Source organism: Crinia signifera, chromosome 1 (assembly GCF_055691185.1).
Source record: "Crinia signifera chromosome 1, ASM5569118v1, whole genome shotgun sequence".
Classification (NCBI taxonomy): domain Eukaryota; kingdom Metazoa; phylum Chordata; class Amphibia; order Anura; family Myobatrachidae; genus Crinia; species Crinia signifera.
The window spans coordinates 419,724,196-419,750,635 of NC_139217.1; the positions used below are offsets into that span (position 1 = coordinate 419,724,196).

At 46.9% G+C, this 26,440-nt stretch overlaps 1 protein-coding gene across 1 annotated transcript in view; it reads right to left on the reverse strand.

The window, feature by feature from the left end:
* LOC146018036 (V-type proton ATPase subunit S1-like protein) overlaps positions 1-26,440 on the reverse strand; it is a 55,155-nt gene that overhangs the window by 25,171 nt on the left and 3,544 nt on the right. The window contains exons 2-4 of the mRNA XM_083151844.1: positions 15,327-15,373; positions 12,562-12,623; positions 10,186-10,427 (exon numbers count right to left, since the gene is read on the reverse strand). Of these exons, the coding sequence (XP_083007970.1) occupies positions 10,186-10,427; positions 12,562-12,623; positions 15,327-15,373 (351 nt within the window). The remainder of the gene's footprint in view (positions 1-10,185; positions 10,428-12,561; positions 12,624-15,326; positions 15,374-26,440) is intronic.

A 26,440-nucleotide genomic window follows, 5' to 3' on the forward strand; every position in this document is an offset into this window, starting at 1 on the left:
AGTAAAAAAAATAGTTAAATAAAACACACTGACACCCATTTTAAATAAAAGTTTAATACACACATTACATACATACTGATGCTTACCTTTCTTGATCCCGTAGGTAGCCCTGGTCCTGATGTCCTGTGTCGTCCTCCAGGTCCATGTCGGCTGTCTGCGTCGTCCTCCAGGTCCATGTCGACGGTCCGTGTCGTCCTCCAGGTCCATGGCGGTGTCCGGGTCCGAAGAAATCCATGTTGGAGCTGTGGAAGGAAATCCTACTCACCTGTCCTGCGCTGAAGAAGTCTTCTCTTGATCCGACGTAATCCAGGTAATCTTCACAGCTGTCGGCGCTCCCCGCTGTCTCCTGCTGTCTGCATCGCGCTGAGGAGAGATGCTGAGAAGTTTCATATTCGCCGCCTCTCCTCAGGACTGAATTCTATTGGCCGCCTAGCAGGCCAATCAGGAGCCGAGAAAGTCCAACATGGATTCTTCGGACCCGGACACCGCCACGGACCTGGAGGACGACACGGACCGTCGACATGGACCTGGAGGACGACGCAGACAGCCGACATGGACCTGGAGGACGACACAGGACATCAGGACCAGGGCTACCTACGGGATCAAGAAAGGTAAGTATCAGTATGTATGTAATGTGTGTATTAAACTTTTATTTAAAATGGGTGTCAGTTTGTTTTATTTAACTTTTTTTTACTGTGGCACTACAAGACCCAGCGGGCCCTTTAATGCCCAGCAGGCTGGGACTTGTGGTTCTCCAAGTCCCAGCTTGCTGGGGAGGCTTGCTGGCACTTGTAGTGCCACAGTAAAAAGCAATAGGTTCATCTTTTTTTTACACGATAATCAGCTCGATGCCCACCGCCCAGGGGCATCGAGGGCAGCACCAGGCTTCAGCCTGGTCAGGTAAGTCCTGGAGGGGGACCCCTTTATTGGGGGGGTCCCCACTCCCCCAGGGCCCCTGGCCAGGCTGACTGGTCGGTAGGGTTAATGCTTTGGCCGGGGGGACTTGCATAAAAAGTCTCCCCCCGGCTGTGGCATTACCCTGCTGGCTGGTTTTGCCTGGGCTGGTTCTTAAAATACGGGGACCCCTAGTCATTTTGTCCCCCGTATTTTGGGAACCAGCCCCAGAGCAGGAGCCTGGGGCTGGTTGTTAAAAATCAGGGAACCCCTATTTGTCGGGTTCCCTGATTTTTAATTACCGGCTCCAGCCTCTGTCAGCCTGGTGCTGGTTTCGGCTGTGGGGGGACCCCACGCCGTTTTTTTTTTTTATTTATTTAATTTTTCAATTTTTTTACACTGAAGCCTGCACGGATCTGACTGATCCGTGCAGGCTAAAACGCAAATACGACATGAAAATGGTGTTCTATTTTCCTGTCGTATTTACGTGGGTGTTTTACACCACTAAGCAGCCGTATTATCAGGTACGGCTGCTTAGTAAATCAGAAACCACCATTCTTTGAATGGTGATTTCTGTCGTATTCTATCGATGGTGTAGACATTCGTATTTGTAAATACAAATACGAATGTTCCATCTTTAGGAATACGAATTGGTGTATTTTTGGGATTGTAAATCCCGAAAATACAAATTCGTAAAAAAAAGGTGTATTTCTCCTACGAATACACCTTTTTTCTACGAATCCATTTTGGTAAATGTCCCCCTAAATGCCCATACACACTGGTTGATTTTGAGCGGAAAACAGTTCAGTTTTGCCGTTTGAGCTGCCATTGAGTTCCAGTGTGTAGCGAGCTCCCGCATCATCGCTGGCTTCTACCGCTCATCTGCTAGTATTGCCAGGAGAGGAGCGATGGGGTGGCTGGCTTTCCATAGTATCCTGCTATGGTAAGTCGTCCATCCCCGGTAAAATCGCTTTGTTGAAAATTGTTCCGTGTGTATTTTCCCCATCATCGCTCTGCAAGCACGCTGACTAAAATTCTGTGTGTGTGTGTGTGCATGTACATGTGGTAGGGAACATATAGGGGAAATTTACTAAAGAAAATTTGTAAAAAAATAGGTGTATTTGTATCCAGAAATACACTTATTTTTTACATTAAGGGGGAAATTTGCTAAAGGAAATTTGTAAAAAATAGGTGTATTTGTATTTAGAAATACACTTATTTTTGGCATTTACTATCCCGAAAATACGGCAATTCATATTCGTATTGATAGCATATCAATACGAATACGAATTGCCGTATTTTCGGGATAGTAAATGCCAAAAATAAGTGTATTTCTGGATACAAATACACCTATTTTTTTACAAATTTCCTTTAGTAAATTTCCCCCTAACTGTCCCGAAATACGGCAATTCGTATTCGTATTTATGTGCTATAAATACAAATACGAATTGCCGTATTTTCGGGATAGTAAATGTCAAAAATAAGTGTATTTCTGGATACAAATACACCTATTTTTTACAAATTTTCTTTAGTAAATTTCCCCCATATTGTATGCTCCACTGGGGCAGGGACTGATGTGAATGTTCAAATATTCTCTGTAAAGAGCTGCGGAATATGTGTGCGCTATATAAGACACTTAATAAATAATAGGAATGTACAATACCTTCTCAAATCAACTATATACAGCTCAAATTAAGAAGCTTTAAATTATTGGTTTTGTCTTCTCTGTATGTGTTCTGCCCAATAAATGTGTACATGTTACACACACTAGGTGATATTGTGAGCAATATTGCTCAGAAAGGGTTTTCTGAGAAATATTGTTTACAATATCATTGAGCGTGTATACTCAATATTGTTATGGATGCACACTCCCACGCATCATTAACCACCACCTCCCTCGTCCTGCATGTTCAGACAAGGGAGAGCCCCTTGAACCACTAACCCCCCCCCCCCCCCTGGTTGTCGCTAGCTTTCCCGCCAGTATGCACTTGAAGATGCACTTGAACATGTTTCACTGCAATATAATAATAATGGGGTTCTTGATGGATATAAGTGTAGTTGCCAATTCCAATCTTACTCCTTGTAAGATTCATTAGTCAAGTTACCTGCAGTTGATAAAGTGGAAATACATAAAATAAAATACCAACCAATCAGCTTTTAACTACCATTTTTCATACATAGCCTGTATCATGGCAGTTAGAAGCTGATTGGCTGGTATTTTATCTTTCTGTGTTAGATGACTCTCCAAGATGTAATACATATACCCCACTGGGCCAGAAGCAACAGCTTCAAAAAAGTGTTAAAGTGGAGAGTGATAAACACACAGCCAATCAGCTCCTAACTGTCATGTTACAGACGTCTTGAAAAATGACAGCTATGAGCTGATTGGCTGGTTGTTTATCACTATTCACTTAATCACTTTTTGAAGCTAAGTGCATCCGGCCCTTTGTCCTTTATCTTATCATTTAAAGTCTGCATACTGGGCATGTGCCTTGTCTCCATAAACCATGTGATCTAATACTTAAATATTAGCTTCTATCTTCTACTAGGAACCTAAGCAATATACAGTAAGGTACAGTGGGGCAGATGCATCAAGCCTGGAGAAGAGATAAACGAGATAAAGTGGAGATAAGGTAAAAGGAGATAAAGCACCAGCCAATCAACTCCCAACTGTCATTTTCAAACACAGTTCATTGGCTGTGCTTTATCTCCTTTTACATAATCTCTACTTTATCTCCAGTTTATATCTTCTCCAGGCTTAATACATCTGCCCCAGTATGTACTAAGCATGTACAACAATAATGCTGATGGCAACGGCAATGAGTTAGGAGTGCTGTGCAGTATGTCATCTAACCAGCAGATGGTGGAAGACCCCTGGGTCCGAATTTTGACATTCTGGATACCTACAGCTTAAAATTCTGGTCTTGATGGCAGATTGTTTTCTGTGAATCTGAACACAACCTGCCTGATAAAATCCTTTATATTACACATCCTTGCTTAGTAACAAATCTATGGGACTACTAATCTAGTTCATAAAGTGCCTATTTGTGTCACCACCCCCATCATCACCTTAATCTGGCTCTGCCTGCACCTGTCTAGTTAGCTGGGTACAATCAAGGTCAGGTAAGTGGGTCGTCAATAGGTGTAAGAAATCCCTTTATAGAATGAGGAGTTAAAGCTAAAGCTGGTAACTGGTCATACTGAGGTACCAAATATGGCCCCGTGCCTACACAATACTGTACATATACATAGAGTATATACACAAATACACAACAGAAGCTTAATACACTGGATGGGATGTTGAATATGATCATAGGTGCTGATTCTGTGGGTGCTCAAGGGCCCGATCACCCACGGAAATTGATGAGCAACCATCGGGCTCGAGTCCCGCTGCTGGGCAGCCATATTAACTTGCTAATTTGGGTCTGCAGCACCCACATTGCCGGACCCACCACCTGAGAAACAGTATGCCGGGAAGAGTGTATTCTGTCCGCGGAGTACCTGCACTGTGGGGGCATTTATGTAACTGCACTGTGGGGCATTTATGTATGTGGAACTCTGTTGCCGTAATTTGAATATTGGAGACAACTGTGCTTCGTAATATAAATTGCTATTATTTTGTGGCCAACCCCTTCGCCATGAAGTCACTCCTCTATAATTTTGGCTTAAGCACCCACCAGCAAAAACATAAATCGGCACCTATGAATATGATAATGAATTTACCAAACAATCTGGAATTGAAGAATCTACTCAATATTGTATTTATCCAAAAAGAAAAAAACTACAGTCATTTTTAGGTTGCCTTCACTGTCTACTTGGTTGTTGGACTATATGCTGCTTTGCCTTCAAATCCAGGGTGGACAACATGACCATGACTAGGGGATACAAGCTTTGCCACCACACTGGAGAGTACTGACACAGCACCTGTATTTTGTATTGGGATTGGAGGTTGCACTGGAATGGGACACTGCAACCAGCAAGGCTTCTGCAGGGGATGCTTTAGAACAGGCCACCTTGTGACTCTTGAGCCGCATGTGGCTCTTTTCTCAGTGAGATGTGGCTCCCACACCCGGCAGGCACTGCCGCTTGTCTGCTCTGACTATGGGCTACTTTGCTGTGTGCTCAAAGTGATGTTATGACGTCACATTATAGGAAGAGCATGCTGTAGCCAGCATCAGGAAGCGGGAACAGGGACCGCGAGGGGGTGAGAGGCTGGGTATGGCAGTTGGATAGCAGAGCGGCTGCGGCAGCCAGACGGCAAAGCAGGTCTGTGTCTGCAGAGCGGGTGTGGGGGCTGTCTACTTACCTTTTGCGAGTCATTTTTTTACACTGAAATAAGTAAAATTAAAAGATCGATCTGTTCTTACAGAAACACAAGCGAGTGAATTACTGCGAGAACTTCAACCGCATACGAGCCAGAATTAAAAAAAATATATATTGAAAACAAGTATTGTCAAAAATCCCAATAATAAAGATTACAGCAAAGTGAAAAGGTAAAAAGTTTTTTTTATGTTAGGAAGATTAAGGGCCTTATTTTGGTTCATTCTTTCTGACAAAATCCTTCTTAGATGGGCAAAACCATGTGCACTGCAGGTGGGGCAAGATGTAACATGTGCAGAGAGAATTAGATTTGGGTGGGGTTTTACTTCAAAGTGAGATCTATATTGCAGTGTAAAAATAAAGCAGCCAGTATTTACCCTGCACAGAAACAAAATTACTCACCCAAATCTAATTCTCTCTGCACATGTTGCATCTGCCCCCCTGCAGTGCACATGGTTTTGCCCATCTAAGAAGGATTTTGTCAGAAAGAATGAACCAAAATAAGGCCCTAAGTAAATTGTGCATTTTCAGTGTGCTTGTCCCCCAGCCTAAGTAAACACTGAGGCCTGACTCATGGTCATGCTCCTACAAATGTAATTCCAAAGGAGTGAACACAAAAATGGCACATGGCCTTGTGCCAGCTAGGTCCAAACATTTAAAAATGGGGTGTGGCCTTGTGGGAGGCTAGGCCACACCTATTTTCGGCATGTTATTGGCTCTTTGTCTTACCATATTTAGTGGCTCATTGTCTCTTATTGGTTAACTACTTATTAAGTCTCCTCTCCAGAGAAGCACGGCGAGGGGACTTCAGGGGGTGGGCCTGAATGGTCTCACCATTAGGCCCTACCCCATTATATGAAAACACCCATGATTCACTGGTCCATATGAAGGGACAGAGCTAAATGACGCAATCCAATATATAGCCCTGTTTCCTTCCCACAATTGCTGGTGAGTAACATGTAATCCAGCCCACTGCACTAGGAAGCAGAAGCCACCTACTGGAGACTAAATCGAGAACCTTCGGCAGCTTCCAAGAGAGTAAGCAAGTATGAACTACAGTATCCACTGCAAATACAACATTATGTAAATGGGTGAAGCACAAACTAGGGATGGCCATCATTCATCGATGGTTTATGGTCGATGTAGAATAGTTTTGCCATCGATGAGGAAGAACCACATAGTTTCTGTCCATCAATGTCAAGCATAAGCAAATAGGTTTTTTTTCCCCTACTGGACCAGGGCACGGAGCATAGCTCTGCTCTGATTCCCACAAAGGGCAGTATTCAATGAGAAAAGTTCTCCGTGTTTTGTGGAGAATTTGTGCTTTGTTCGCCTTGGATGGAGCATTTTGCTCTCCAAAAGCGAGCTACCCTATTCAATGTGAAATATTCTCCGTCTTTTTAAGTGATTTTCTCCGTCTCTCTCCGTGTAGCAATTCTCCATCTTTTGATGGAGAGCTGGAATGTGAACTTTTGAACGTAAAGGTTTTTTTTTTTAAATTTTGGTGTAAAAAAATCAGGTTTTTTTTCCTGTGAAGGGGCATGTTATTTTTATTCATGTGCTTATAGCACATGAATATATATTTAATTTAAAAAAAAATATTTTTTTACATTTTTTTTTTTTACACAGTGCAGCCAGCAGGGGGCCCGAGCGCTCGAGCCGCTCATTAGATCTCCTATATATTTGGCTACATCTCAAAGTGGGTGTCTGTGTCTATAACGCTCTGTTCCTGGACTTTCCTCTTAATGTGTGATTGCCTTCATCTGTGCTGAACACCTTTCTGAGAAATTAACCTGTTTAAAACAGGTGATGGCAATCATACATTAAGGGGAAGTCTAGAAACAGAGCATTGTGTCCCTCCTGGAGAGGGTCATGTTGGGAGGTATGTGACAGAGAACCAGCCCAGTGAGCCCACAGACAGTGCCAGACACCCACTGCCTTCCCATGTTGCCCAGCACTGCTACTCCACAGCCACCAGGTGAGCGCCCCCCTCCCGCGATTTGCGGCAAAACCTCCCCCCCCCCCGCGCGACCCCCCCCTCCCGCGATTCGCGGCAAAAACACCCGCTCCCCCGCGACCCCCCCTACCGCGATTCGCAGCAAAAACACCCCCGCGACCCCCCCTCCCGCGATTCGCTGCAAAAAGAACCCCCCCACGACCCCTCCCGCAATTCGCGGCATAACCACCACCCCGCGACCCCCCCCCCCCGCGAATCGCGGCAAACCCTCCCCCCGTGACACCCCCCCCCCCCCCGATTCGCAGAAAAAACACCCCCCGCGACCTCCCTCCCGCGATTCGCGGCAAAAAGAACCCCCCCGCGACCCCCCCTTGCACGATTGGCGGCACCCCCCCTGCGACCCCCCTCCCGCGATTCGCGGCACACCCCCCCCCCCCCCCGCAATTCGCAGCAGCCCCAGGATTAAATGGCACATGCAAAACACTGACATGGCTATGGTCGACAATGAAAAAGGTTGACATGAGTTTTTGAAGATTTATTTTTAATTTTTTAAATTTTTTCATATTCATTGTCATGTGTCGACATGGACACCAATGAAGTGGCACACTTATGTCAACATTTACATGTGTTGACCTTTCTGTGTTGATTTTTTCTTGTGGCGATTCGCGTCACACCCCCCCGCAACCCCCCCTCCCGTGATTCGCGGCACCCCTCTGCGACCCCCCCCTCCCGCAATTCGCGGCAACCCCCCACCGGAACCCCCATGAACCCCGCTCTCCCGCGATTCGCGGCACCCACCCCCCGCAACCCCCCCCCCCCCCTCCCGCAAATCGCGGCACCCCCCTCGATTCGCGGCAGCCCCAGGATTAAATGGCACATGCAAAACACTGGCACGGCTATGGTCGACAATGAAAAAGGTTGACATGAGTTTTTGAAGATTTATTTCATTTTTTGAATGTTTTCATATTCATTGTCATGTGTCAACATGGACACCAATGAAGTGGCACACTTATGTCAACATTTACATGTGTTGACCTTTCTGTGTTGATTTTTTCTTGTGGCGATTCGCATCACACCCCCCCGCAACCCCCCCCCCCCCCCGCGATTCGCGGCACCCCCCGTGACCCCCCACCTCCCGCAATTCGCGGCAACCCCGCAGCGGAACCCCTGTGAACCCCGCCCTCCCGCGATTCGCGGCACCCAACCCCGCGACCCCCCCTCCCGCAATTCGCTGCACCCCCCGTGATTCGCGGCAGCTCCAGAATTAAATTGCACATGGAAAACACTGACATGGCTATGGTCGACAATGAAAAAGGTTGACATGAGTTTTTGAATTTTTTTTTTTATTTTTTGAATATTTTCATATTCATTCTCATGTGTCGACATGGACACCAATGAAGTGCCACACTTATGTCAACATTTACATGTGTTGACCTTTCTGTGTTGATTTTTTCTTGTGGCGATTTGCGTCACACCCCCCCCCCCACCCCCCCTCACAACCCCCACTCCCGCGATTCACGGCACACACACACACACCTCCCCCGCGATTCTCGGCACCCCACCCCGTGACCCCCCCTCCCGTGATTCACGGCACACCCCCGCGACCCCCCCTCCCATGATTCGCCGCAACCCCCGCCCCGTAACCCCCCCTCCCGCGATTCGCAGTACCCACCCCCGCGACCCCCCCTCCCGCAATTCGCGGCACCCCCCTGCGATTCGCGGCAGCTCCAGAATTAAATTGCACATGGAAAACACTGACATGGCTATGGTCGACAATGAAAAAGGTTGACATGAGTTTTTGAAGTTTTTTTTAAATTTTTTGAATGTTTTCATATTCATTCTCATGTGTCGACATGGACACCAATGAAGTGCCACACTTATGTCAACATTTACATGTGTTGACCTTTCTGTGTTGATTTTTTATTGTGGCGATTAGCGTCACACCCCCCCCACCCCCCCGCAACCCCCACTCCCGCGATTCACGGCACACACACACCCCCCGCGCGATTCTCGGCACCCCACCCCGTGACCCCCCCTCCCGTGATTCACGGCACACCCCCGCGACCCCCCCTACCATGATTCGCCGCAACCCCCGCCCCCGTAACCCCCCTCCCGCGATTTGCGGCAACCCACCCCGCGACCCCCCTCCCGCGATTCTCTGCAATCCCTCCCCTCCCGCGATTCGCAGCATCCACCCCCCCAACAACCCCCCCTCCTGTAATTCGCGGCACCCCCCGCGACCCCCCCTCCTGCAATTCGCGGCACCCTCCGCGACCCCCCCTCCCGCGATTCGCGGACACCTAAGTTGCAATACAGGGCATCTTTCATACAATTCTAACCATATTTCTCATATACAAACGTTCACAAATTAAGGGGGCGCAGCCCCTTACGACGGTGTGAAGAGCGCCCGTAGGGCGCGATGAATCACCTAGTATTCATATATTCACTGCAGCCGAACGTAACTATGCACGAACGGTGCAGTGAATACTGGGTCCCCCGCTGGCTATAGGGGGGTGCAGCCTGGGTCCTGGAGAGCCCCCCTCCCCTCCACAGTCCTCTGGAGCAGCCAGGGAGACTTTAATCTCTCTGGCTGCTTCCGGCTCCCTGAAAGCTCCCTGCTCCCTGCAGGGGTTAAGACTCGCCGCGAGTGGCGGCGAGTCTTAACCACATTGAATAGAGGGAGCAGGAGTGGCAGCGAGCCCTCCGGAACACAGAGAGTGCATGGAGAGCGAAATAAAACGCTCTCCATGCACGGAGAACTTTTTCATTGAATACTGCCCATAGTCTTGCCCCATGTTTTGATTGGCCCACAGGCCAATCAAAGAAAATGGATGACCATCCATATGTAAAAATATCCAGGGTCATCCATTGCATAGTATGCCACTATCGATGGCCAGTTACACTATTGCCATCGATGGCAATGGCAACAATGACCATCCCTAGCACAAACTGTTCTTTCCTATCATTTCAACATTCACTTTCAGTTTATGGAACTTGAATGCATACTTGCTTACGTGGAGTTTTCTTCATTGCAGTTTGATTCCTCAATATCCACAGTATTATGCAGACTGGAATTTGTACTGGTCAGATCCAACTGAGTTTGATTCTTGAATCTGATTATTATTCTCTTGACCCCGAAAAGAATGCAGGTGTTGCCATTTGCTGTGACATTAATAGCACTTCCAGGATGCAAATCATTTCCATACATCCACTCTCCGTTCGTTGTATCTTTCCTTACTATATTGTAATATGTGCCCTGCATTAAAAAAATATATATTTTATTTACAACCAGCAAAGTAGATACATAAAATATTTATACTATACAGTTTGAAACTCTATAATGTTATAAATGTTGGAAGAGCAGCCCACTGCACTGTCTAATATAGGAAGCGGTACATCTGTCAGAACAGACTTAGGTCTACAGTCATTAGGTCGACCCCGGAAGGTCGACTGTCCCCAAGGTCGACAGGGTTAAAGGTCGACATGGCTCAATGTCGACATGACTTAAGGTCGACAGTCATTAGGTCGACGAGTTTTTCACTGTTTTTGACCCGAATGTTGACACAGTCGACATGGACACAGTTGAAGTCGAACCGCAGCCCCTCGCTTCGCTCGGAATGCTTCGGTCACGGTGCATCGCTGCGCTCGGCACACTATTTTATTCTCCCACCACGCCCTAGTGGATGGTAGGGCATGAAATACCACCTGTCGGCACATGTCGGCTCAAAAAACAGTGAAAAACTCATGTTGACCTAATGACTGTCGACCTAAAACCATGTCGACTGTGGCCCATGTCGACCTTAAGTCATGTCGACCTTGAGCCATGTCGACCTTTAACCCTGTCGAGCTTCCGAGGTCGACCTAATGACTGTAGACCTAAGTCTGGTCTGACAGATGACCGTTTCCCCTAATATACTACATATACTGTGTGCACTAGGACCCAGAATCACAGAGAGGTGGCGACCTCCAGCCTGATGTGGAGACTGCAGTCATTTTACTATGTAAAAGGAAAAACAATAAGTGGCGCTCTATTTATCTATACCATCAATAATAACCAATACTTTTATTCATAAACTTGAATTATCAAGCAAATGTGGTGACACAGCGCTAATTTGAGGAGGAATAAATTATATTGAACACCTTGGGATATAAACCAAAAACATTTATTCAATAAGAAACACACTTTAAAAACTATATATACTTAATACAAAAATTAACGTTTTAAGAAGAAATGATAATAGCAGCATTAATATGATACTTTCTTAGATTAAAGGTATACCATATTGGGAATCCAGTCTCTTTGATTGAAAGTGGTACCTAAATATATCCAAGTCCCGTTCCTATGTCGACCTCCGGATTGAATGGGGAGTCTCTCCAAAATAAATCTCACACACTCACTACTGTAAAAGCACTTAATTTTGCGAGCCATAATTTTTGCGAAAATGAAATTATCAGTGATTTCGTAAGCTGAAAATTTTGCGAATTTTATATGAACAGAACCGAAAGATGAAAAATCCCGAAACTACCCTTTTGCAAAAATATTTAGCGAGGCTTAAATTTTCGCGATTACGTCTGGCACGCGAAAATCGCGAAAATTAAAGCCTCGCGAAAATAAGTGTGTTTCTAATTGAATAAATGTTTTTGGTTTATATCCCATGGTGTTCAGAATAATTTATTCCTCCTCAAATTAGCGTGTCACCACATTTGCTTGTTTTTTCCCCCAGTGGGATTGACTACTCCACCTTTCACAGCCAGGGCAGGCGACAGGGGGGGTCAAAGGGGACACTCGTACCGGGCCCCGACCAGTTGAGGGGCCCCAAGACTTTGAGGGACTCAGGGTCTGAAAGCATGGCTGCCTAATCACTTGTCTGGCTACCTGTACTAATGAGTTTAGCGACATCACGCAACACACTAAACCACACAACGCACAATGCTGTGCCCTCCCATCTCTGCCCACCCGTATTATATTGCATTGTAAATATTAATTATCTATTTACTTCTAATAATAAAAAAAATACATTCAATATGCAATGTAATAAGAATACACGTTCGGCGTTGGGGGTCCCCCGAGATATCAATGTTCTGGGCCCCAACATTTCTGTTGCCAGCCCTGTTCACAGCAGCTGGGGTCTTAACCCATATCAGCGCCTGTCTGTCCCCTAGAGGCAGTAGGTCAGTGTACTGACATTTCTAGAAAATTCTGCAAAGGTTACTGTGCAAAATAAGGTGCAGCAATTTGCAGCCATTATCAGAGTCAGTCATTGCCCAAGTTTTGGTAGAGTTTGGTAACAGGACTTGCCATCCTGTGACTCAGCAGCTTGAAGCCAGTTTGGCCAAGCATAGTTAGAACATGAAAACAAAGTCTGATTCTTTCATATTTATTTTCTAACCTGTTTATTCGCTGCTTGATGTAATGTATACTTCTGCTGTGTATTGTGCATGTCGGGATAACCTGTAAGAAAAACAAAACATAAAAAATATAGTTGCCCAACATATAAAACAGGAAAAAAAAAACATTTTAAAAAGTATTCTCATATCTAATATAAAAAAAGTATTCCAAGCAATATTTCTAGTACTCAGGGGTGTAGGGAGGGCGGAGCCATGGAGCACGAGCTCCGGGCGCCGAGACATCAAAAGGCACTGGAGCCGTGCAGCCCTCTCCCCACGAGTATATAAAACTACATCCCAGGTGTGTGGAGCTGGAGCAGTAACTTGCTGCAGGAAGGCTAATATCTCTGGTTCTGGGAACAGTAGAGACAAGCTACTAGTGTCCATCAAAGGGGGAGAGTTCCAGCTTTTGGAATATAGAAAAACCTTAATACCCCATTCACACCAGCCTAAATTCCCGGGTTGAATCCGGGGACAACCAAGTACTAGCGCTGGTGTTAAAGGTTCCCGGGACAAAATCCCGGGCAAATTTCAACCCGGCTAGGTACCAGGGTTGTTCCCGGGTTCAACCCGGGGACCTGGCTGGTGTGAAAGGTACAGGGTATACTTACCCGGATTGCCGTGTCCTCCGTGTCCTGTCCATCGGGAATTCATGCAGGCGGCGGGCGCAAATGAAGAGACAGCCGGTGGATGATGATGACACATCTCTCCGGCGGCAGTGAGGACGCCGGAGAGCTGCGTCATCTTCATCCGCAGCCTGTCCCGTCATTTGCGCCACCGCCTGTGTGGATCCCTGGCCTGCACGGAGGACCAGCAACCGGGGTGAGTATTCTCCTCACCTCCACCGCCATCCCGCCGACTGCCCGCCTCCTCCCCACCTCCTGCCGGCCTCCTTTCCGCCCCCTTCTCACACCAGAAAATGCAGGGACATTTCTGGTGTGAATGGGTCCAAACCCGGGAATGTCCCTGCTTGTCCCGGGAACTGAATTCCCGGGTTTGTCCCTGCATTTCTGGTGTGAATGGGGTATTAGTCAGACCTGAAATATCTGACTGGGAAGAGCAATTAACAGGCTTGGATGGGGACCACTGCTTTGAAGTCAGATATCTCCGGTTCCCAAGGGCCGATTTTAAAATTCTTGTACCCATGGAAAGAGGGGACCCTTCAGCTTAGACTCCTGGGGGGTCTGGGTACTCAGAAACCTCCCCTGTGTGCGCCACTGAACAAATCCTAAACATTCCCTAAATTATATTGCCATCAGCTGCAAATGTTCACAGCTGTATTACAGTGCATCCAGAAAGTATTCACAGTGCTTCACTATTTCCACATTTTGTTACGTTTCAAGGAATAAATGCCACCTGGCACGAAACGTGTTGGCCATAGGAGAGAACCCCGGTCACTCTCCCCATCAATTGCAGCCGCTAAAAGAAGATAACACGCCGAGATGCCGGACGCATACTTGCTGCAGCCTCCCCGCTGCATACAGGATCAGAGCTCAGAAGTCAGGAGCTGCGGTAAACAGTGATAACCACTGAGAGACGCCGGCCAAGCGCACACAGTGATGAACCCTGCTGCACAAGACACCGGAGCTCAAGATTCGGAAGACGCAGCAATCACATCAAACAGCCGCCAGACTGTGCTGCGTGCTCCCGCAAGATTGACAGGTAACACATTGGGGACGCCACCACTCCAAAGGAGTGTAAAAATTGTTTTTAACAAAAAAGTTTTTCTTTTTTACAGGTGTTCACTGAGCGCTCCTAACACTAACTATTTAACATCTCCCCCTATGCCTTTACTCCATACAGGAGTACTTCAATTCTCCACCACTGACATCCCCGCAGTCTTATGGCTCTGATCCCTGTACATGAGATGGGATGCGGTCATCTATTAGAATGAACTTAGGTCTACAGTCATTAGGTCTACCCCACTAGGTCGACTGGCAGGAAGGTCGACCTGACTTAAGGTCGACATGGGCCAAGGTCGACATGACTTAAGGTCGAATTTGCAAAAAGGTTGACATGAGGAAGGTCGACTGCTCATAAGGTCGACATGGGTTTTTCACTGTTTTTTGAGCCAACATGTGCCGACAGGCGGTATTTCATGCCCTACCATCCACTAGGGCGTGGAGGAGGTTATTAAAGCTGTGGCGAGCGAAAACTCATGTCGACCTTGTGACCAGTCGACCTTCCTCATGTCGACCTTTATGCAAATTCGACCTTAAGTCATGTCGACCTTGGCCCATGTCGACCTTAAGTCAGGTCGACCTTCCTGCCAGTCGACCTAGTGGGGTCGACCTAATGACTGTAGACCTAAGTGTGGTCTGACAGATGTACCGATTCCCATGAGACACACTTTGCATTTGTCAGATAGACCTCTGCAGGGAGCGCATCTATAGGCGCTTTTTCTAACTTCTGTAATAAAACCATCAAATACACAAAAACTAGACATCTGGTAAATAAGACAGTTCTAAATCTGGCCAGCGGCTCCGGTTGTGCGGCCCTTGTTACAGAAATGTATGGGCTTAATGCGAACACTAGTAAAGAAGAAAAAAAACAGGATAGCTAAAACAGTTAGTAGGTGGCTTCATCTGATATGTTACATTGCTCGCTCCCATCTGGTGCGTTTTCCATAGCATTAGCCAAGTTAAAGTATAAGACTAGGCGCAGATGGACTGTACTTCACAAGATGTCATTTCCAGAATAATAACAATTAGGTTCAGAACAAATGGAATATGCATTTAGTAGTAATGTGTTAAGAAAAAAATATTACCGTAACTCCAAGCCAATTCTCTATCGGAATCTTTCTGTAAATTATACCTGGAACAAATTTTTGGAAGACAATTAGAACTGGTCTATGATGTCAAAATTAGAACAATTATGTCACAATATTTAATGTAGTGCCTGATTCAGGTGCACTAATGCAGCCACAGAAAAATTATACAAAGACAGCAGCCACCTGAATGTGTGTTGAGACTCCTATCAGCGGATTTGCGAGTCCCAGCAGCTGCGTAGACATATGTTGTACAACCACTTCTAAGTAGCTCTAGGGTTGTGCAGCATGGCAGCAGGGCGTAATGACGATGAAGCTATTGCAGCGGTGTATGGCGCTGCAGGCTGAGACACGCAACAGCCGCTACACACTTTTTGCTGCCACTCCCCACAATTGTCCAAAAATGATCCATGAATGTCAATAACTTTGTAAACAAATCCTGTCTGTGATGGCGGTCATAAGACCATAGCACAGGGCTGTAACTAGGGTGGTGTGGAGTGTGCCACCACACAAGGCATTACCGTGTAGGATGTGCTGTTGGCAGTACTTGGTTATTATCTGTTTTAATTACTTTCACTTGTAGCTTCCCTCCTCTTTGAAGCCAAAGTCTGGTCAGTCTTCATACCCCACCCCTTCTGTACAACTTTCATGAATTTAATTTGAGAGCTCTTTATTAGCAAGTCACATTGAACATTATTACATATCAAGATGCTGCATACCCGGTATTCAAACCAGTCATTGTGACATTGCAGGGCATATCCCTGGGCGTACACGGGGGTGTGTACTCAAACTGCACGGAGGTGCATCTGCCTCGCTCGGAGAGTGGTCAGGATGCTTCTGTCCCAAAACCATTGGACCGCCACAGAGTGCTCCATAGCACTCTTAGACCATCCGCCTGAGTCTGGCCGCAATCAGTCGGCTAATTAACGAGCAACACACCTACAATACTGACACCTGAACGCAATAATAAGCAATGCTGCGGGCAATTTAGTTAATTAGCCCTGAAACACATTGGAAGATTCACTTTCTACACTTTACACCGTTCCAAGGTAGGATTGTTTGTATTGTTTTGTAGGCAAAATACACATGTTTGAATATGTGGAATTAGGTCTCTTTTAAACATCTACACCCTTTATGCAAGTGTGCCTGTCATGTTAGGACAACAGGATACACAATTCACAGGAGTCGACATGTGTCAACTTTCACAATTCAACAAAAACATACACTTCACATCATTAAATTACACACCTCTATCAGCTCTAATAACACCACTGATGTGTTTCTAAACCTTTTTCCTTTCAATATTTTAGAAGTCGGTGCTGCTCATGCACACATTATGGGAAACAAGTAACAAGCTTAAAAATTGTTAACTTGGACACTGATATTTAAGCAGCCAATCTGCTCCTAACTGTATTTTTCACACTCTGTATGTAAGATGGCAGGTAGTACATGATTGCCACCACCTATCTCTGGTTAAGGATTCCTACATCTGCCCACCACTCTGTAACATTGAATTTGGGACCTTATTAGGTCACTGTTTTACACTCTCCATTTTTACACACATCTTGCCCTCTACAACTCACTATCACCATCCATCACTGCTGTTTGGGAACTGTGCACATATCTTTATTCCTCTTACAAATGTCACATTAACCCATCACTTCATCCACTTCAAGACCCTACACAATTTGTGTGTGACACATACACACAAATAATTAATTGATGTTCAACACTGCACACAAAACATTTCACATCAAACTTGTTCATTTAAGTGTTTTCTTAAGTTTTTATTGCCGTTAAGCATCACAGCAAAATGTAAAGTTTTTTTCCTTTGTAATATGTTAAAATAAAAATAAAAAAACAGACAGAACAAAATGTGTCATTAAATGAAACATGAGACACAACAGCTGCGTGTTGAAATAAAAGCCCACCCCAGTATAGGATCTGCATCATCCAGGAATTATGCTAGGCAGGATACGCAACATCAAAACATGGTGGCAAAATACATACAGTCCTCCACAAAAAACACCGAGTTATTACCTGGTAATGGGTTTTCCTCTACTCCACCATGGCAGCCCTCACTCATGGGTTTCTCCCTTCTGGGTAGTGCATTTGGAAAGGAAAGAAAGACACCAGCCCCCATAAAAGGGCTCCTCCCCCTTCCTCCTGTGTCTTTAAATTCTCCAGCTAAAAAACACAACAGGTTAGTACACAACACATACATAACAACTAGTGAGGGTCGGGAATATATGCTGCCATGGTGGAGTAGAGGAAAACCCATTACCAGGTAATAACTCGGTGTTTCCTCTACCTCCCCCATGGCAGCCCTCACTCATGGGTCATACCCAAGCAGTATGCCAACACAGGGGGGGTTAATACTCACGTAACTGAAATATGAGCCTACTTTGGCTATAATAATCAAATAATAATTTCTCTTCAACTTCTTCACAAGACTGCCGCGCTCAGGATTCTTCTCCCAAACTTGGCATCTGCTGATGACATCACATCTACTCTGTAATGCCTTGTGAAGGTATGCACCGACGACCACCCTGCCGCTTTGCATAGTTCTAAAACTGAAGCGGATTCTTTCTCCGCCCAGGATGAGGCGACCGACCTTGTGGAGTGAGCTTTAAGTCCTTCAGGCGGTATCGTGCCTCTTATTTGGTACGCCTTTAAGATACACTCCCTGATCCATCTTGATAGCGTTTGTTTGGACGCTGCCTGACCTTTTCTGTGCCCTTCCATCAGTATAAACAGATTCCTTGCTTGTCGCACTTTTGCTGACCTTTGTTTGTACACTGTCAGGGCCCTGACAACGTCCAACATATGGAGACGCTCCTCCTTGCTGTTCGACGGGTTGGAACAAAAGGATGGGAGCACAATTTCCTGATTTACATGGAATTCTGATGCGACTTTCGGCACAAACTGTGGATTTGTTCTTAAAGTTACTTTATCTTCATATAAATTCAGATAAGGTTCATCTATCCATAGTGCCTGCAACTCCGAGACCCTGCGGGCTGAAGTTATGGCCACCAGAAATAGTACTTTCCAAGATAGTAACTTGAGTGGTATTTCATGTATTGGTTCAAAAGGGTCCTCCATGAGAACACCCAGTACCAGGTTTAAATCCCACGGTGGTAACGGACTTCTGACCCTTAGTTTCAGTCTTTTCACCGCTTGCATGAACCGGCGCACATCTCTGTTATTTGCCACGTCCCAGTCTAGCATAGAGGCTAGTGCTGATATTTGTACCTTCAGGGTACTAGCTGAGAGGCCCATCTGCAGGCCTTTCTGTAGAAAGCTCAATATTGTCGCTACTAGCTTTGGGTCTTTCTGCTCGCTTCTTGCCCAGTACATGTATCTTTTCCACATTCGATAGTATGTCTTCATTGTGGAACTTTTTCTGGCTTGAAGTAGCGTCCCAATAACTTCCTTGTCAAATCCTTTTGCCTCTAATACCTTGGTCTCAGTAACCAGGCCGTCAGGTTCCAAGACGGGGGTTGTGCCCTCGTCACTTGTCCCTGCGATAGCAAGTCTGGAATTGCTGGTAATTTCCAAGGGCCGTCTATTGCCAGTCTGCACACCGTGCTGAACCACGGCCTCCTGGGCCAGTAGGGAAGAATCGTTATGACTTGCACATTCTCCCTTTGGATTTTCTTCAGCAGTCTTGGGATTACCGGGATTGGAGGAAAGACATATGCCGTGTCCATGTCCCAAACTGCCGTCAGGGCGTCGACTTGAGCGGCCTGGGGCTCCCGGAATCTTGAAAAGTAAACTGGTACTTTCCTGTTTCCTTCTGTTGCCATCAAATCTACTTGTGGCCTGCCCCACTTCCTCACTAGGTTGTCGAAAACTGTGCTGTTGAGGGCCCACTCGCCTGGCAAGCATTTCTCTCTGCTCAGCCGGTCTGCTATCACATTGTCCTTGCCTGCAAGGAACACTGCCGAGATGCTTACCACCCTGGTTTCTGCCCACTCGATAATTTTGGAGAGGTGTTCTAGTAGCGCCCTGCTTTTCGTGCCCCCTTGATGATTTATATAGGACACCACTGCCTGATTGTCCGATCTTACCACCAGTTCTTTGTCCTGCGTTTGATCCTGGAAGTGAGTGCATGCCCGATACACCGCCTCCATCTCTCTCAGGTTGGAGTGAGATGCCTGCCATTCTCCCGACCAGTGGCCTTGAGCTATTTGGCCGGCACATGTTGCCCCCCAGCCGTACTGGCTGGCGTCTGTCGTGATCACCACCTGTCCTCTGGTGGCAAAGCTTCTTCCTTGTACTAGACGTTCCGTATCGGACCACCAATCCAAATCTTTCTTGGCGGCCTTTGACAGAGTTATTCGCTGACTCAATTCCTTGCCGTCTTTGTCCCATTGTAGGAGGAAGCACGCCTGGAACTTTCGCATGTGAAATCGGGACCATGGTATTGTTTCTAGGGCCGCTGACATGAGCCCCAAGGTTTCCATGCAGTCCCGAGATGACACCACCGTCCTTTTTCTCATCCATTCTACTTTTCCCAACAGCTTGTTTCTCCTTACTTCTGTTAGGGACACCTTCATGTCTCGCGTATTTAAGATTACTCCCAAATACTGAATTTTCTGAGTCGGGGCGAGATGACTTTTTTTCTCGTTTATGAGCCACCCATGGTATTTTAGGCAGTTTACTACTTCCGCCGTGTGCTGTATTAGAAGGTCCTCTGATTCTGCCACAATCAGGATATCGTCCAGATAAGGGTACAACCTTATCCCTTTCCTTCTTAGCCACGCTATTATGACCACCAGCACCTTGGTAAACGTTCTGGGTGATGTTGCCAGTCCGAAGGGAAGCGCATTGAACTGATAGGTGACCCCTTGTATCCTGAACCTCAGAAATTTCCGATGTCCTTCGAAGATCGGTACGTGCAGATAGGCATCCTTGAGGTCTATTGAGGACATGAAGTCGTTTTGATTGAGATCCAGCATAACTGATTTTGTTGACTCCATCCTGAACGACTTTATTCTTATGAATTTGTTCAGTCTGCGTAAATCCAGAATTGTCCGGAATCCTCCTGTGGCCTTCCTCACCACAAAGAATCGGGAAAACCATCCCTGAAACTGTTGCGGTTTTGCCACTACGCTGACTACCTCTTGGTCCAGCATTTCCTTCAAGCTGGATAACAGCGCTCTCCTCTCTTCCAGATCCTCTGGAATGGGAGACTGAACCAGGAAGTCGCCTGGTTTCCTTAAAAAGTCTATTTTGTAGCCTGCACGGACTACCTCTAGAACCCACTCGTCCGATGTGGATTCCTGCCAGGCGCTTTGGAACTTCAGCAACCTGGCTCCCACTTTTTGTGGGTTGGCGTCATTGGGGGTCTTTTTTGGAGGCGAACCTGCTCTCCTTGTTCCCCTGGCCACGAAAATTGGCCCTGGAAACCCAAGATCCCCTCCTGTACGGCCTTCCCAGCCTATAAGCCCGTGATTCTCTGAACTCCTGTTGGTATCTGTTGAACCTCGGAGGTGGTGTCTTCTTAGCCGCCTTGTCTTGGGGTAACCACACTGATTTTCCCCCCGAGATTTTGGAGACTAAATCATCTAATTGTTTTCCAAAAAGATAGTCCCCTTGAAAGGGCATTGATAATAGTCTATTCTTAGACTGTACGTCCGCCGCCCAGGGCTTTAGCCAGAGGGCTCTTCTAGTGGCAGCCGCTGTAGCTCCAGCCCTTGCCGCCAAGCGCACAGAATCTAATGATGCTTCGCATAAAAATTCAACCGCCAGTTGTACATCCTGCACCATTCTTAGCAACTCAGATCTCTTGAGGCCATCCAGCATGTCACTTTCAAGTTGCTGGCACCATCCTCTGAGTACTCTTGATGTCACAGCCATAGCTGCTGCCGGCTTTAAAGCGGTGCCTGCCACCAACTGTTGTTTTCTAAGACCCAACTCGATCTTTCTCTCCATTGGGTCTTTGAAAATGTTGGCCTCTTCAAGAGGCAATGTGGTTTTCCTGGACAACCTTGCTACGGCTGCGTCCACTTTCGGTGGTACCTCCCAAGAGGCCACCTGCTGTTTATCAAATGGGTACATCTTGCTGACTCTGCTTGATGTCACCACTCTTCTATCTGGGTGTTTCCACTCCTCTGAAATCACTTCTTTCAGGGTATTGGACAGGGGAAACACTTTCCCTTTGCGCTTTTTGTCCTTAAATAGCATTTCCTGTAGGCTGAGATCCTCTTGCGGATCATCGATATTTAATGATTTATATATCAAGTTTAGCAGATTATCGATCATATCGGGGTTAACCTCAGCCTCCACTTTATCCTGGCTAGGCTCCTCATCGCCTTGATCCAGATCAAAATCTGGTATAACTGCACTGGTAGATTGCCGGACTGAATCATCAGAGTCCTCACTAGCAATAATATGCTTTCTTTTGGATGACTTTTTCTCCACATCTGCTTTAGCCACAAACTTCTCAGCTAATGCAGCCGTTAACATCTCTACCAAGCCTGCCATTTGAGCTGGCTGCAGTTGGGGGGCCTTACAACCGTCACACAGTATGCCGACATGCTTTTGAGGTAACCCCTTTTCACATGCTGCACATTTATCCAAATGTGGCTTTTTATGCTTAGATCTACTTTCTTTATCCTTGCTGGTCTCTGACCTAAAAAAAACAACCCAAAACAACTCACTAAATAAGCTAGCAAAACTAACTCTAATACAGGTGGACACATACAGCACTTAACGGCTTACCCTGACTTCCTTATATTGCGCTCTTCCTCCATGGCAGCAGCGCACAGTCACTGAAATAACCTTCTGACAATCTAACAGGAAGACAATGAAATAGTAAGCTCCCACCATTGAGACGCCTGTCCGCTATACTTGAGGAAAACTATGTAGCAGCGTGCGCCACCGGCGCCTTACCCGGCAGTTGTGAGACCTCAGATCCTGTGGCGACACCCGCGCTGACTCCCCGTGTCCTGCTGCAGGCGCCGGCTAATGTACGCTTCCGCTCGCAGCGGAAACGCGTCACTCGCCGGCGCCGCGCAAGCTGCCACGCGCTGCCGCCGACGTCCGCCCGTTCTGTGCTCAGCACACGGGCCAGGCAGTGACGCGGCAACGCTATCCCGCGCCGCCCCACGCGTCACTCCTGCGGACGCCACCGCCTGTAGCTGCCCCCGGGGGGGGACCACATGCGGCCATGAAATCTGTCTCCCAAATGAACAGGGAGACCTGGTCATCTGCAGAGGGTAAGCACCGTCGCAGAGACCCTCCGGAAGCCTTTTCTCAGGTAGCCAGTGTCCACCTCCTACACCTGCACTTACCCGGAAAGGAAAAAAAGACACAGGAGGAAGGGGGAGGAGCCCTTTTATGGGGGCTGGTGTCTTTCTTTCCTTTCCAAATGCACTACCCAGAAGGGAGAAACCCATGAGTGAGGGCTGCCATGGGGGAGGTAGAGGAAAATCCACTGTTCGCAATACTATTCTCCATGCTTCCAGTTTCCACCCTAAACCTCTCAAATACGGTTTACCTTACTCTCAATTCATCAGAGCCAAGCGCATCTGCAGTGACCATGTGACAGCTGAAGCACATATTGACAATATGATAACAGACGTTCTAGCAAGAGGATATGAAAGATCAGCATTACTTAAGGCTAAAACCAGAGCAATGAAGGTTCCCAGAACACAACTTCTTCAACAGGGCGCCAGTAAGAAGAAACTGACCAAGCTTCCATGGGTCAATCAATCACTACAACACTGCAAGCTCGCTTATCAGCAAAACTGTCAAAATAGACTGGCCATTCGTACAATCAGACAAGATGCTTAATCTAATTGACACCGATATCATGCCCTGCTACACACGGGGACGCAACATCCGTGATTGGGTGGTGGAAACGGATATCTCTAAACTACAAACACCAGCCAAAACCAACTTTCTAACAGCACGCAAAGGATGCTTCAAGTGTCTGAACTGCCTCACCTGCAGATCGTTACGCACAGGTGACAGCTTCTGTCACCCCCACAGCGGTAAGAAATATTCTATTAGACACCGTGTAACCTGTACTACCAAGTTTATAGTCTACTTAATTACACGCCCCTGTGGCATGAGTTATGTAGGGAAAACTGACAGAACCCTGCAGGACACTGTTCCGCCATAAAGGCTCCGATTCAGGACGGATCCAGTGACCAACCTGTAGCGCGACACTTCATGCTACAAGGTCACGGGATAGCCACACTACGTTATATGGTCATTGATCACATCCCAGCAACCACAAGAAGAGGTAATCGCTCACTACAGTTGTTACGTTGTGAGACACAATGGATCCAACGCTTGGGCACCCTGGCACCTAGGGGATTGAATGAACACTCGGGACTACACTGCTTCCTCTAAGACTATTTCCCATGATAAACTTGCCTTGGACCTGCATCGTAAATACTGATACAACTTACCGTACTTTAATGGCTTGGAGAACTGTTATAATATTGGACATTCCTCTATCTGCACCGATAAGGGCACCGTAGAAATTACTCTCTGCAAGGACTTTCTATTCTAGTACTGCTCTAACTGTTGCTGCCATTTGTTAATATGTATATATTGTTATGTAAATATGTATTTCTTATCCCTTTCACTTATTTGTACATGCCCATACACTTAACACGTCTGTGTTTTCCTATGCGAGCCACACCCCCTTGCACTTATCCACTCCTTCCACTAACTGTCAATCTACACTGTACCTGTAGCACCTGTATGACATCACTAATTGGGCGCCCGCAATTTTCTCCCACACTTTTTCTGTGCAAATGATGTTATTGCTCACTATTTAAAGACCTCATGTATTGTACGTCACTTGTATCCTGAAATAAACTTCGAAACGTTGATCCCGCATCTGCCGACTCACGTTGTTATTATCTGAGTGCCGCCTCCATGTACGATATATATATATATATATCCCGTAGGTGCAGACACAAACGTATCTGCATAAAAGAGCACACACCAACATCCATATAAAGTCCAGAAAAGGTTTAATACATCACCAAACCATAAGTCGGCGTTTCGGACCAAGCAACACGGTCCTTTATCAAGACAGCACAAGTGACATCTTCTGCTGTGAAGCATTTTGTATGACTGTGTGTCCCTCTGCATGTATTTGGGACATCTAGAGTAGGGGTGGGCAAAAGCGGTCCTCCAGCTGTTGATGAACTACACATCCCAGCCTGCCTTAGTTTTGCTATTTGGCCATACTGAAACTGATGCAAGGCATGCTTTGATGGTTAGTTCATCAACAGCTGGAGGGCCGCTTATTGCCCAAGCCTGATCTAAAGGGACAAGGGACACACCCTACCCCCCCCCCCCCCCCAAAAAAAAAGAAATGATTGCACAAAAGTATCCTCTGCAAACAAAATAAGTTAAAATACAAATTTCATTGCAAATTATACAATTGGTTCAACAATATAACCCTGATGGATTTTTACCTGCAGCAATATTAAGAACATTTAGATGCTCATTTTAGGTACGCAGAAAATGTAAGTCGAAAGCAATATCTGTTACATGAGAGGTGAGTCTCACAACAGACGGTGTAACATAAAAATAACAATTAGCATTAGCTGGGAAAAGTGTGGGCTTTATCCAAATCACCCTAATCACTGAGCAGAATCTGGTTAGGAAGGCTTATTAGGGCTATTAAGAGACAAGGCAGCTTATTAGGCTGTGTTATCCATTAAGTAGGTTGGTTTTGTTGCTTATCTTATTTCTGCACTGGAAACCCTTTACGTAAAACAGGATTTGATAGTGCTAAGAACATGCATCACAAAGGCTTTTATTTTCCTTACGCCCCTTCCAAGAACTCAGAAAATGTGGCAGTACCCATCTACCAAGCAGGGGCATTTTTAGAGAGGAGGTCCGTGTGCAGCCTCCTCCGCCCGGGCCCCCTCCTCTCTGCTGGGAGTAGCGCAGTGCAGTAGACCCTACTGCGTCTATCTCCAGAAATATGGCGTTGCGGCAATCTTTCTGTCAATGTTCTTAGTGCTGCCACTGTCATTGAAGGACTCCAGAGGGTAAGTATTAGACAAATGGGTGCAGAGTGTGGTGTGGGCCCCCCAGGGACTCAGGGGTCTGTGTGCACCACGCACACTGCAACCAATATAAATAAAACACTGGTTCCACACCAGTACAGTAGTTGCTGCTTTCCCAAAACAAATTACACTAATCTATGAAATGTATTGTGATTTTGAAGCCTCATAGCGATTTCCAGCTGCCGCTACCTGCCACCAGCTCGCACGCCCCTCCATCGGTCCACTCCCCACCACTGTGATGACGGGATGCGCGAGCGTGTGAGATGAGTCCCTGTCCCGCAGCCCATGGGTGAAACAGTCCCAAAAAACCTGGACACTTGGGAGGCATGGTTAAGAGCAGTCGGGGTTGTTGTGTATGCTATAGAAACCAAATGGGCACAACCATGTGCACTGCAAGTGGGGCAATATAACATGTGCAGAGAGAGAGTAAAGGCCCCCATACACTAGGGCGACTTGTCCTTAGGACAAGTCGCCCCCGACTTCCCCCTGAGCTTCCCCGGCTGCTCCCCGGGGGAGCTTGATTAGATTGGCACTTGATGTGCCATTTTTTACATGTGATAAATCGTCTCGATTTATCACATGTAAAAAACCCGGGGAGCAGGGGGGGTGGGGGGGGGGGGCTAAGAGGTGAGAGCTGGTGGGAGCAGGGGGGCTGGGGACGCTGCGGGGGACACATCTGTGTCCCCCGCTGCTGGGGACACAGCGTCTGTGCGGCGATAAGGTAGAGGGAGCAGGGGGGGCTGGAGACGCTGCGGGGGACACGTCTGTGTCCCCCGCTGCTGGGGACAGCGTCTGTGCGGCGATAAGGTAGAGGGAGCAGGGGGGGCTGGAGACGCTGCGGGCGGGGGACACAGGCTGCATAGAGCCGGGCAGGGGGAGCCGGCCGGGAGCTGTCAGTAATGAATAAAAAAAAAAGCCCATACAATGAATGGGCAGCCTGTGATTGGCTGCTGAGCGCTCTCTCAGCCAATTGCTGACTGGCTGAGAGAGCGCTCAGCCAATCACAGGCCGCCCATTCATTGTATGGGCTTTTTTTTTATTCATTACTGACAGCTCCCGGCCGGCTCC